Source organism: Clarias gariepinus, chromosome 1, assembly GCF_024256425.1.
Source record: "Clarias gariepinus isolate MV-2021 ecotype Netherlands chromosome 1, CGAR_prim_01v2, whole genome shotgun sequence".
Taxonomy (NCBI): domain Eukaryota; kingdom Metazoa; phylum Chordata; class Actinopteri; order Siluriformes; family Clariidae; genus Clarias; species Clarias gariepinus.
Genome location: NC_071100.1, coordinates 38,788,506 through 38,802,660, shown reverse-complemented (window position 1 = coordinate 38,802,660; position 14,155 = coordinate 38,788,506). Strand labels below are relative to the sequence as shown.

The window sequence follows — 14,155 nt, the reverse complement described above, 5'->3', positions numbered from 1 at the left end:
ATAATCTGTTTATAATAAATGGTGTTTGTGGGACTGTTACATAAAAGCAGTATCACACTCAAGGTGTGATGTTGCACAGGATATTTTAGGATATTTCAGCTATGCTGATATTCAGCACAAAAGCATTCCCTCTCGTGATATTGCTTAAATAACTCAGCATGCTTTCCTATCATTTTGAACTTTAAAATATAGCAGGCTCACAACAACCTGCTAAAGCTTATGGGGTCAAGTTTTGCATTCTTGGCTTTTTTATTCAGAGGGAAGTAAATCTTTATTTATCTTTGTTATATTCTTTTTTTGTGTAAAGCCTTTTTAACTTTAATGCTGGATGGAGATAACAATGCATATTTATGGATTGGCTTCAGTAACTTGGCAAACAAAGGATATAAATGGACAGATGGGTCTGTCGTCAGTTATACAGGCTGGGCCAAAGGAGAACCATCAAGATCTGAGGTTAGATGAAAATTTCTTTTTTTAAAGAGCAAAATCCTTATACTGCCTTGCTGAATTCATTTATGTATGTTTGTCTTTTGACATGTAAAATGTTGGTTTAAAATTGTGGGTGCAGTTTAAGTTAAATTAAATACCTATAATTAATGCGTTGTTGGGTGTAGATTTCACATCTACAGAACTTTGCAAACATCTTGAGTCATTTTTTCTTAATTTGCTTCCAAAAAAACAGACTTTCTTGCATTTTTTTTTATTATACACTCACCTAAAGGATTATTAAGAACCCCTGTTCAATTTCTCATTAATGCAATTATCTAATCCCATCAATCACATGGCAGTTGCTTCAATGCGTTTAGGGGTGTGGTCCTGGTCAAGACAATCTCCTAAACTCCAAACTGAATGTCAGAATGGGAAAAAAAGTGGCATGGTGGTTGGTGCCAGACAGGCCGGTCTGAGTATTTCACAATCTGCTCAGTTACTGGGATTTTCACGCACAACCATTTCTAGGGTTTACAAAGAATGGTGTGAAAAGGGAAAAACATCCAGTATGCGGCAGTCGTGTGGGCGAAAATGCCTTGTTGATGCTAGAGGTCAGAGGAGAATGGGCCAACTGATTCAAGCTGATAGAAGAGCAACTCTGACTGAAATAACCACTCGTTACAACCGAGGTATGCAGCAAAAAATCTGTGAAGCCACAACACGCACAACCTTGAGGCAGATGGGCTACAACGGCAGAAGACCCCACCAGGTACCACTCATCTTCACTACAAATAGGAAAAAGAGGCTACAACTTGCACAAGCTCACCAAAATTGGACAGTTGAAGACTGGGAAAATGCTGCCTGGTCTGATGAGTCTCGATTTCTGTTGAGACATTCAAATGGTAGAGTCAGAATTTGGCGTAAACAGAATGAGAACATGGATCCATCATGCCTTGTTACCACTGTGCAGGCTGCTGGTGGTGGTGTAATGGTGTGGGGGATGTTTTCTTGGCAAACTTTAGGTCCCCTATTTGCCAATTAGGCATCGTTTAAATGCCACGGGCAACCTGAGCATTGTTTCTGACCATGTCCATCCTTTTATGACCACCATGTACCCATCCTCTAAGGGCTACTTCCAGCAGGATAATGCACCATGTCACAAAGCTGAAATCATTTCAAATTGGTTTCTTAAACATGACAATGAGTTCACTGTACTAAAATGACCCCCACAGTCACCAGATCTCAACACAATAGAGCATCTTTGGGATGTGGTGGAACGGGAGCTTCGTGCTCTGGATGTGCATCCCACAAATCTCCATCAACTGCAAGATGCTATTCTATCAATATGGGCCAACATTTCTAAAGAATGCTTTCAGCACCTTGTTGAATCAATGCCACGTAGAATTAAGGCAGTTCTGAAGGCGAAAGAGGGTCAAACTAACCAAAGTTTTAATTGTATCTTTAGGTATTTCGCAGCATGAAGTAAATAGTTTGTTTACATCTCTTTAATTTATATTCCTAATACAATTTTTATGTTTAGGGTGTCAGGTTGTTATATAACAGTCAGAGTCTTTAAAACAACTGTTGCAGGTTTACTAAAATGCTCCAGGATACCAACCAGTTTTTTTTTTTTTAAATTAAACTTCTTAAGGCATACCTACTGAGATTACTGATGCATTTTTGAAACCATCTTTGCTTCACAACATTACTTTGTACAGTATGTACCTAACAACAATGCTGTTTCTCTTTTTTATTACAGTGGTTGTGGGATAATGAGGTATTTATGTACTTGCTTAGTTTCTTACTTGTTTCTAAGTTACTTATTTGCTGAACTTACTTACTGTATGTACTTACTTACTTACACAATTTTTAAAATGTATTTTAGGAACCATCTTGTATAGCAATGGGAAACATGCATAGACCTGAGCAGGGCAAGTGGATAACAAAAGACTGTAATGATACTAGTGGATTTATTTGTAGTCGTGCTATTGGTAAATTTCAATATTGTCATATTTTGCAATAAGTATTTTTTAATAGTAGACATACAATTAAAAAATTCAAATTGTATCAATACATTTTTTGTTGATATTCAGATCATTTTATTGAACCAATTCCAACAAAGACACCTACAACTTTCATCAAGCTTGGAAATGATTCTTACATGATCTTGCAAAAAAACTTGACCTGGAGTGAAGCACAACAGCATTGTAAGTTAGAGGGTGCACATCTGGCAAGTATTCGGGACGTCCTTGCTCAATCTTACATTGAACTGCAGGCTGCAAAACTTGGACAACCTTTATGGATTGGCCTTAACAGTGCAGAGGTCAGGCATAAAAAAAATAAATACTAAAGAGAAAAGGATATATGACATTTCTGTCAATGTTGTTTACAATTATCAAGAAAGGAAAAAATATATAATATTTCTCTGCGTGCAGACAGATGGATACTTTCTCTGGATTGATAACTGGCACCTGAATATGGAGAATTGGGGTGAAAATGAACCAAAGAGCAACCAACCCTGTGTTTATGTGGATGTGGAGGGAAAATGGATAACTGCCTACTGTAATGAAACCTCCTACAGTTTGTGTAAAAAATCAACAGGTGAGATAAATTTAAGACAACAAACATAACACGAGTGAATTATATTAATTTAGTACAGTCTAATATTCTGTTCATATTCTGTACATTTCACCACATCAAAACAGTATACAGGAAATGGTTATGCACTACTGATAATTGAAATACATTCTCTTTATTATCCTGACAGAAATTGCTCCAACTCCACCAATGCAGTACCCTGGTGTGTGTCCTGACATAACTGATGTTGAACCAAGGATGATATGGATCCCTTATAAAGGACACTGCTATGCATTTGTGAAAGAATCTGTATCATGGAGCAGAGCCTCCCAGTTCTGTTTGGCAAGAGGTGAGAAAGAAGATAAGTATTATTAGTATATATTTATTATGATAAGTATTATTATGATTATTGTTATCATTGTTTTGAGGATGATGATGATGATGATCTTTTATATTATTATTATTATTATTATTATATCTAATAATAGTAGTATTTAAATACTATATGTTTAGGAATGTAATGTATTTATTTACGATTACAGTACATTAAATTTTGACCACACTTTTTTCCCCATCAGATGCCAATCTTGTCAGTATTGAAGACACAAAAGAGGCAAAGTTTATAGAAAATTACATCAGTTTTCTTGGTAATGATCAGGAAAAGTTTTCAATAGGCCTTTTTAAGACACATGCAGGTAATACTACTTGTTCACTACTACTGCTTATCTAAATAGATTTAGTGGCAGGAACTTAAATGCACATATTCAGATTTATAAAACATCTTTGCTGTAACCCTGTTCCCAGAAAAATCGGAAAAGAGATGCTGCATGAAAACATTATGGGAACATCTTTTCGTGTTTGTCGGTTGTGAAGCATGTGTGTATCAAACACCCCAAATTTTGGCTTATATAACCTCGGTCAGGTGACGACGTCTGATGAGATGCACCTGCAGGTTATAAATAGGAGTGAACCGGAAACATTCCTCAGATCCATTTAGTTTGAAGGGACGTCCAGTCACGCAGGCAGTGCAGCATTGGAGCGCAGCATCTTGTTCCCGCTTTTTCAGGAAACAGGGTTACAGTAAAGTAACCCGAGACGTTCCCTTCCAAAAGCTACACTCAATGCTGTGTGAAAACGCTATGGGAATGAGAATACCAACGCTGCTGCACTGCAAGTGTCTGGACCCCCAAGCTATCGGAGGAAATGCATAAAGGCGTGATTTGGTCCACGTATGGGCCATCGCGTCCAGACCCAGGGAAGCTGGAAGAACCAGACAGTAGTAAAGGAGACATTGTGCTGTCTCTTGGAAGGGCAAAGAGGTCCACCTCTGCTATATAATATAGAATCTTTCCCAGATTTGACTGACTACTTCGGGGTGGAGTCTCCATTCCCCATGTGTCACAGCTTGTCTGGACAGTAAATCTGCTCCCACATTCATGTGCCCCGGAATGTAAATCGCCCTAAGGGACAGGAACTTGTCCTGTGTCCAAAGCAAAACCTGGTGCGATAGCTTGTTAAAGCGGCGCGAGCACAGTCCGCTCTGGCGATTTATGTACAAGACTACCGATGTGTTGTCTACCTGCACTAGAACATGGTGGCCTCTCAACTGCTCCCTTGGGCTGGATGGCCATTCAAGACCACACCCCAGCCCGTTAAGAAAGCATCTGTCGTTAACATTTTGCGTCGACAAGACGGACCTAGAGTGGGACCCAAAGTCATAAACTGGGGTCTGAACCACATGGAAAGGGTACGAAGTCCTTGACGCGTAACCCTTGTTTGCCTTTGGGGATTGGCCCTTGAGTGAAATCCCCTGGCTCTTAGCCACAACTGAAACGCTCTCATGGGCAGGAGGCCCAAAGGTATCACCGTGGATGCAGCTGCCATAAGGCCTACAGTTTTTTGAAAGTGATGGACAGTCACTCTCTGGTCTAGCATGATCTTCTTCAGGGTGTTGAGAATGGATTCGATACGGGGGGGAACTGTGCCCGCATAATAATCGAATCACATGTGACACCTAAGTATGATGTCCTCTAAACTGGAAAGAGAAAGCTTTTTGAAGCATTGAGTCTCAATCCTAAAGAATGGAGATAAGCTAGGACGACATCCCGATGTCGAAGCGCTAGCTCCTGAGACTGGGCCAGAATCAGCCAGTCATCTATGTAATTTAAAATACGGATGTCCTGGAGTCGCAAGGGAGCCAGGACTGCATCCATACATTTTGTATATGTGCGGGGTGATAGAGCTAGACCAAATGGAAGGACCCAATACTGGTAAGCTTTGCCCCTGAAAGCGAACCTCAGGAACTTCCTTTGTTGTGGCAAAATTTCTATGTGAAAATATGCGTCCTTCAGATCTATTGTCACAAACCAATCCCTTGGTTGGATTTGTGAAACAATGATTTTGACAGTCAGCATTTTAAATCTGTACTTCATGAGATAGTGGTTCAGCCAGCGAAGATCTAGAATTGGACGCAGCCCCCCATTTTTCTTGGAAACCAAGAAATAACGACTGTAGCAGCCTAACTCTATGTCTGGTAGGGGAAAATGTTCTATGGCCCCTTTTTCCAGCAACGTCTGCAATTCGAGAGTTAGCAGATGCGCCCTTTCCGGTATAACGGAAATGGAGACCACGCTGTTGAAACCCAGAGGGCGATGTGCGAACTGAATCCTGTAGCCTTTCTCTACAGTCCTTAGTACTCAGGGAGATATGCCTGGCAGTAGCTTCCACGCGGTCAGTTTCTCCGAAAGGGGCACAAGTTTTAGCACTTCAGCTATACGGAGGGGTGTTAGAGGTTCGGCATCCTAAAGCACAGCAGGATATGACCGAAGAACTAACGTGCTGTTGGAGACTGGTGTTGTCCAAAACAATAATGGTGGCGGAGGGCACTACCTTATTAAAAAGAATGTTATGCGCCCCTCCCCGGGGAGGGCCACCCCCACGGTCCTGGGAGCATGAGCTTTAGGACTTCTTCTTAGAGTGTGGTGGTCCGATCTCTTTGAGGCGGCTTGTAAATGGCGGCGAGCCGTACCCCAGTCCTTACGAGGGGGTGCCCGGCTGCTAATGCTTTCCTTCTGCGCCTCTCGCCTGGCGAGAGTCAGACCTGTTTGAGACTGGATGAAAGAAATTTCCCGAAGGCCTGTTCATATAGCACCGCTTCCCGAAACCTAGTGGCGACGGAATTAACAGCGTCGCTGAACAGGCTGGAAGGCGAGATAGGGGCGAGGAATGCACGATCCTTATCCTTGATGCCTGTCAGGTTTAGCCACAGGTGCCTCTCTGCGGATACCAAGGAAGCCATAGAACGGCCGATAGCACGGGCCGTCTGCTTGGTCGCGCGAAGAGACAAGTCTGTAGCCCGGCATAATTCTGTAAACGCTCTGTCATCCACAGTGCCGCTCGTGCTCAAGTCTTTTAGCAGATCAGCCTGGTACGCCTGCAAGACCGCCATGGTGTGCAGTGAAGCGCTGGCCTGACCTGCTGCCTGAAAAGCTTTTTCTACCAGGGTAGATAAGAGTCTACATGGCTTGAAGGGAAGTGTTGGCTTTTTCAAGAAGGGGGGAATCCGTCTCGCGCACCTCTGGCAGATCGAGTTGTGAGCGATGCCCCCCAGGAATGCAACGCGGCTTGTGGTTCTTCTTTGAAGAAAGTGAGGCGCGCGCGAAGCATTTATGGGGAGAAGATCACAATGCTCACAGTCTCCTTGAAGCCCAAGGAGAGCGTGTTTTTCGCCCAAACACTTAAAACAAAAAGTGTGGAGATCGCCCTCTGAATCCGAAAGGAATGGACACATCTCATTTTAAACTCGGCCATTTTATCGGTGAGTTAAACACTTTTTTTAATTTGCTTGTAAACACACGCGACACAATGCGGTCTGAAGACAAAAAGATCTGAGGAATGTTTTCGGTTCACTCCTATTTATTACCTGCAGGTGCGTCTCATCAGACGACGTCACCTGACCAAGGTTATATAAGCCAAAATTTGGCGTGTTTCATACACCCATGCTTCACAACCGGCAACATGAAAAGATGTTCCTATATCGTTTTCACACAGCATCGAATGTAGCTTTTGAAAGGGAACTGGTGTGTAAAGGATTTTCAATGAAACATTTATATAAAATGTATAGTATGGTAAAGTGTGTTTATACTGGTTTTCTGTTTGTGTTTGAATCACACAGAGCACTGGCTGTGGCTGGACAGAAGTGTAGTGGATTATACCAATTGGGAAGAATCTACAGAGCATGATGGCTATACCCAAGACTGTGCATTTATCTCCACCAAAACTAAACAATGGGGAAAACAACACTGTATATATGGTTATTCATCATTTATCTGCAAAACAGCCAAGGGTAATTTAGATAAAAAATAACAACAGCAATGCTACTACTACTACTACGACTAATAATTATTATTATAGCACAGCACAATAGCTTGTGTTTACCACTATTCCTCTACACCTCCAACAAAGGGGGTTTTAAATCTTATCTCGGGTCTGTGTGTGTGGAGTTTGTATGTTCTTGGCAGGTTTTTCCTCTGAATGCTCCTGTTTCCTCTCATAGTCCAAAGATATGTGGTGTAGGTTGATCGGACTTTCCAAATTCCCTGCACTGTATGATTAGTTCTGTAACTGTTTGTCCTTGTTTTCTGTGATGTGTTTGCACCTCCTTTAGTGTTTACCCTGCCTTGTGTCCTCAGTTCCCTGAGGAAGACTTATTATTATATTAGATATAATAATAATAATAATAATAATAATAATAATAATAATAATAATGATTATTATTATTATTATTATAACATAAAGTGTTCAGAATATAATATACTTGTTGACACTGATGATTTACTTGCCAAGCTAATGATAGCTTAGCACTCCATTCTAGTATCACCACCACTAAGTATGATTCTTCCATACACGAAGTATGATACTAAAAAAATTAATATTACTCTATATTAAGCTTTATGAATGCACACAAACTCACAACAGAACATAGTTGGGATTGTCAGATTCGTTGGTTTGTGGTACTCTATTTGTATTGTCCCCTTGTTTTTAATAAGTGTTGCCACTGAGAAATATAACAAAATCTTCATAATTTACAATAGACTGAATAGGGGAGTTGGCATAACCCAGTGACTTTGGATTGCTTTGTCTGGCTAGAATAGTATTGAGAGCTTTCATTAGACACATTTCTGGTCTGGGTGCGAGTAAAAATCAGTTGGTAACTATACGTATAGATGTGGGGACATTATATTTGATGGAAAAATTACCCACATCATTGCAGTTGAAAAACTTCCTTTGTCCTCCATTCGTTACCTGTATTAATGGCATCTTTTTGAACTCGTTATGAGTATAAAAGGACACCTGTCTACAACCTCAGACAGTCACACTCCAAACTCCACTAGGCCAAGATCAAAGAGCTGTCAAAGGACACCAGAAACAAAAGACCTGCACCAGGCTGGAAAGACTGAATCTGCAATAGGTAAGCAGCTTGGTGTGAAGAAAGCACCTGTGGGAGTAATTATTAGAAAATGGAGGACATACAAAACCACTGATAATCTCCCTTGATCTGGAGCTCCACGCAAGATCTCACCCCGTGGGGCCAAAATGATCACAAGAACTGTGAGCAAAAATCCAAGAACCACACGGGGGGACCTAGTGAATGACCTGCAGAGAGCTGGGACCAAAGTAACAAAGGCTACTATCAGTAACACACTGCGCCACCAGAGACTTAAATCCTGCAGTGCCAGACGGGGCCCCTCTGCTTAATCCAGTACATGTCCAGGCCTGTCTAAAGTTTGCTAGAGAGCATTTGGATAATCCAGAAGAAGATTGGGAGAATGTCATATGGTACGATAAAACCAAAATAGAACTTTTTGGTAAAAACTCAACTTGTCGTGTTTGGAGGAGAAAGAATGCTGAATTGCATCCAAAGAACACCATACCTACTGTGAAGCTGGGTCTTTTAGCATGACAATGATTCCAAACAAACCGCCTGGGCAACAAAGGAGTGGCTTCCTAAGAAGCATTTCAAGGTCTTGGAGTGGCCTAGCTAGTCTCCAGATCTTAACCCCATAGAAAATCTTTGGAGGGAGTTAAAAGTCCGTGTTGCCCATCAACAGCCTTAAAACATCACTGCCCTAGAGAAGATCTGCATGAAGGAATGGGCTAAAATACCAGCAACAGTGTGTGAAAACCTTGTGAAGACTTACAGTATAGCAAAGGTTTTACCTCTGTCATTGCCAACAAAGGGTATATAACAAAGTATTGAGATGAAATTTTGTTATTGACCAAATACTTATTTTTCATCATGGTTTGCAAATCAATTCTTTAAAAATCCTACAATGTGATTTTCTGGAATTTGTTCTTATTTTGTCTCTCATAGTTGAGGTATACCTATGATGAAAATTACAGGCCTCTCTCATCTTTTTAAGTGGAAGAACTCTGACGAAATACTTTTTTGCCCCACTGTAGGTCCCCCTGCGGGATCTTTATTTCACACAACTACTGTGAAACGCTTTGACTAGTTTATGCTTTGGGGGCCCCTCCTAAACTAGGTCCCCATGCAGTTGCCTGCCTTCTCTCATCACATGGTGATTCCCGCATTGTGTAAAAAGCTTTGCGAAAAACTCAGCTCCTTTAAAATTGGCTACCTTCCATCTGCTGAATTTAAATATAATCAGTGATGCATGTGTTCCGTTTTAAGTGATGAAAAGTTAGTTATTGTTTATCCTCAATTCACATGCTGATCCATGCTGACAAACAGTAGACTGAAGAGGAAAAGGCAGCTGAAGAGGAAAAGGCCCCTGCGTCTTTGCGGTCCCTAGTTCCTAGTCACGATGGACTCCTGTCTGTGGCTCCACTGAACGAGAGCTGGGAGGGGGTGGTTGACCAATCTTCGAAAAGGAGTCGTTGATGGAGCATGCAGGAGCTGCTGCTTATGCAGAACCACTTCCCTACTTTTTCAAATAAAATCACCCTTTTTCCTTAAGACCTCACCTCATGTCTGTGTAAGACTTATTACAGGCGTGTTTAAGGTCATCCCATGGCATCACAGTCGGTCTTGAGTCTGGCAGGAACCTTTTATAGGCTAATGACATAAATATTTGTACTTGGCAGGAAACCTCTTATACCACAAAGAAGGAAGCCACCCTACGGATCTGAAATTAAAATTAGGGATGTAGAAACACAGGTTAAAGGAATATTTTTATCTATTTTAAATGCTATTGACTATTCGCATTTGGTTCAGTTATACAGAGGATTGTGGAGGCATTAAAAAGTGTATTGATTCAAAATTGTCCTAAATACATTTTTCCTTTTTAATCTCATTGCAGTTGCAAAGCCAACCACTTCTGCAAAGATTGGTCCCACAGGTAACAACCCAGCCTATTTAATACCTCTTATAAATACTCTAATTTTGTGATAGATACGATTTGTGAACCAGAAAAGGAATTGTATTTTTAATGAATATTTATATGTACATATAATGTGTTCACGGTATAAAGTTTACAAATAATATCTAATATTATGTCAACATTCATCTCATATCTCAGTGTTGCATACTCTGATTTCTTGGTAGACAAGCCTGTAACATATAGGAGCCTTGCTGGTGTGGCTGTGGTCATGTTGATTGCAGTGTTGTCTGCGCTGGCTGCATTGGCTTACGTCTACCAGAGAAGGACCCGCCACCAGGCAGCTGTACCGTCATTTGAGAACCCAATGTATTACACTACAGAAAACCTCCCGCCAGAGAATAAAGATACTAAAACATTAGTTGACAACATGGAAATTAATAACTAGGGTTAGTTTCATGAATGTGCTTTGTAAATGACTTTCTTATAATATTATTCTTATAAATATTGAGCAAAATCTACTGGCATATTTTGAAATATTTTGAAATTGTCAATTTAAAAAATTTTAAAAAACTGCCAAAAAAGTTAATGTTGATCAAGATAGTAAGGTATCAAGACACGCAGTCCATCAAATCCTGCTGACACAGGGCTCAGGTAAAAGGCAAAGTGTTCAAGGTTGTTGACCTAGCCTTCAAATTCTTCAGTTCCAGATCCATGAAATTTGCTGGAAAAACAAGCGTGATTCACAAAGGAGTGGTTCCTTTGTGAATCACGCTTGTTTTTCCAGCAAATTTCATGCAAACCATAGCACATACTGTAATAGACCTGAAACTAACATTCCAGAACCAAAGCAACACTCTTTGAGGTCTTGTGGAATCACAAATGCGGCCTTGAAACCTACAACATACAGGAGATGGCTTTAAATGTATTTTTTCCCCCTTTTTTTAAATTTATATTTAAAAAGCTTATAATCTTGTCATTGTGAAGGTCCATGGTCTTGTCTTGATGATGGTGGTGGTGTTGGTCTTAAAGAGGTCCTATTATGCTTTTTCAAATATTATCTCTCATGCAGTGTGTCATGTAACTGTATGTGAACATAAACTATCTGCACTATCTGCGACGCTCACAGTGCACGATAAATGAAGTTTTTGTCTATTAAAAAAAGAGTCGGCTCACATTTACCTAAACGAGTCAATAGCAAATCAAATTTTTCTCTGTTACGAATCCACGTCACTCCGTAACATATTTGCATAATGTCCGCCCACGTTCCACATCATGAATAACTTGCCCGCCATCTTACAATTAACGTTACCACACTCTTTTTAATGTGACCGAGCATCCATGCCGGGTTCGCTTAAACACTTTGTAATATATAAAAAAAACAATTAAAAACGAGAGCACACAAAATCCTTTTAAGTTTGCAAATATTGTTTATATCTTTGTTTGGTTGTGGTGCACCTTTTTCGTTTACTTTATTTAGTTTTGTATAATACACGTTTGCTTTATCTATTTGTTTGTGTTTGTCCTTTTTGCGCACCGACACGAAGATAAAAGACCTCTCGATTTTATAGCCACAGTTAATATGGTCCTTGCTGTTGTGGTGGTGATGGTGGTTGGGACATTGTTGGGGTCTCTTTGGTTTAATCTTCAAAATCCACTCCTCTTCAGTATGATGGTTTTTAAGATAGTGATGTCTGAATGATCAAAGATCACACATATTCAGAAGTGGTTTATGGCCCATATTATGTGCATCTTTTTAAACAAACAATTAAATTCACATGATTAATTATCAAATAATGTGTTGTGTTGCTGTGTTTTCAATATAGTACAGTATAGTTCTTTATAGTACAATTTAGTACTTTACAGATGACATCTTGTTGATTTATTGCCATTTTCCATACTGTCCCAAAGTTTTTGGAATTGGGGTTGTAGTTGTGCATGGTAAGTTTCAGAAAAGTAAATCTGTGCCCATCCTGGTCCAATAAGGATATTTAAAAATAACAGTTACAGTAAGTATTTTAAAAGTCCAATCAAGTTATAATTGGATAATAAGTTATAAGTAAGTTATAAGTTATATATAAGCCCTCAAGCAGAAGTGACAAGCAAGAAAACATGGTGACGTAAAAAAAAGGGACATTTTGTCTGTATTTCTAAATAAATTTCATATGTCAAGAAATGTCTAGGATTTAGCAAGTCACCTGTATTGTTGATAAAGATGCGCTCCCCCCTTTATATAGCACATTATATTGCTTTAGCTTTGTGCAGCAGGCTCTCTCAATGATGCCATTACATTAGGAGCTCATATGAGGTTTGGTTACCAATCTAGTACATAAATAACAGTGAATGAACTATATATATATATATATATATATATATATATATATATATATATATATATATATATATATATCAGTGGATACTGCCGTTGGCCCAACATTGGTCCAACAATGTCGCCTGTGTTGCTCCTCCTACTCTTCCCGATAGGTGGCAACACTTCTCTGCATTTACTGGCTGACCAATGCTGTGAGTGTTTGTGCATGTAAGGAATTATCACTACTTTCCACATTTGAACAACGTATACAAGACAAACAGCGACAAAAACAGCTTGTTTAATTAGGAAACTGGCTGTGTGTGTATGTCTGAGAGAGAGAGAGAAAGAGAGAGAAAGAAAGCTACTGTGAGCTTGAAACTTGATACCCTATTTTTACCTAATGACGTTTACTTTTACCAAATGATCATACAGTATGACGTGCACAGGTATCTGGGGCCTTAAATAGACATGCTGCCAAGTGCAGCATGTTTGCACTGATTGTTCTGACGCCTGATGACCATGTGTCTGGGTGATCATGCAGAGTATCAGCGCAGAGTATCTTTGTGCGGTCTGCCCCACACAGATGGCTCCCGACGTTTAAGAGTCAATTTGCACCCTGAAGAACTCTTTAATGAGTTCATGGTCCAGTGTTTGCCGAGTGGGGAGTGCTCAGTCACCCAGTTACCTGGCACCAAGCCTGGTGGTCCTCCACTTGGCCTCCATGGGGGTACCCCATGCTGTCTTCTGGGGGGTGTATGGGGGGATGTATTGTTGGGCCTTGGACGTGCATCTACCGAGTTGAAAGGTCTTTGGGGAGGATGCTCATGAGGCTCTCCCTTGGAGGATACTTCCTTTCCATTCCAGTAGGGCAGTTAGAAGGGGTACTTTGGCAGGAGATGCTGGGACTGGGGGTTGGGCAGTTTAGGGTCGCACCGACACCTCTAGTTTAAAATGAAATAGGTCTGGGGTTGTGATGTTGTAGCCGGGGAACCTCAGCACTACTCTCTGTTCTGGTGACAGGGTTACCAAAAACAAGATTTGCTTGGCGTGACCTCTAAGCCATAGTGTGACTAACTGGAATGCCCAGTGCCTTGGCTAGCCTCATATTAATGAAATTTCCCATGGCCCCTGAATCAATTAGTGCCTGCAGTCGGGGTCTTTGGACTGAGAGCGTAGCTGGGAAGAAGACCTGCATGATGGGGTCATGACTTTCGGGTCAAGACTGACCCCTCCCTATAGGGGTGACCCCGTTTGTGGCTTGAATTGCCACAAGTGTCCCTGCAAGTGGGACCCCATGAACCGTTACGCAGAGGGGCAAGCCTGGTGACGCCTAGCTCCAGAGGCAGGATGTGAAGCCTCAGGCTCTGTTTCTATGGGCAGATTTAAGGCTTTGTGCACTTACAGTATAGCCGGGGGGGTGATCAGCTAGGTGCTAGAATGGGTGAAGCAGAAGTTTGCTGCCTGGATCTGTCAGAGCCTCCGGCCTGATACTCACGAA

The 14,155-nt window shown here is 40.9% G+C and overlaps 1 protein-coding gene across 2 annotated transcripts in view; it reads left to right on the top strand.

Annotated features, from left to right (window-relative positions):
• Positions 1-12,647, top strand: part of LOC128519960 (macrophage mannose receptor 1-like) — a 35,359-nt gene extending 22,712 nt beyond the window's left edge. Inside the window, exons 22-31 of one of the 2 annotated variants that reach the window (XM_053493966.1) lie at positions 308-453; positions 2,189-2,206; positions 2,315-2,420; positions 2,523-2,752; positions 2,865-3,030; positions 3,197-3,355; positions 3,585-3,696; positions 7,176-7,351; positions 10,329-10,367; positions 10,574-12,647. In XM_053493966.1, the coding sequence (XP_053349941.1) occupies positions 308-453; positions 2,189-2,206; positions 2,315-2,420; positions 2,523-2,752; positions 2,865-3,030; positions 3,197-3,355; positions 3,585-3,696; positions 7,176-7,351; positions 10,329-10,367; positions 10,574-10,794 (1,373 nt within the window). In that variant the 3' untranslated portion in view covers positions 10,795-12,647. Of the gene's footprint in view, positions 1-307; positions 454-2,188; positions 2,207-2,314; positions 2,421-2,522; positions 2,753-2,864; positions 3,031-3,196; positions 3,356-3,584; positions 3,702-7,175; positions 7,352-10,328; positions 10,368-10,573 lie in introns of both variants that reach the window. The other variant, XM_053493958.1, reaches the window with a different exon arrangement.
• Positions 12,648-14,155: the final 1,508 nt, after the last annotated feature.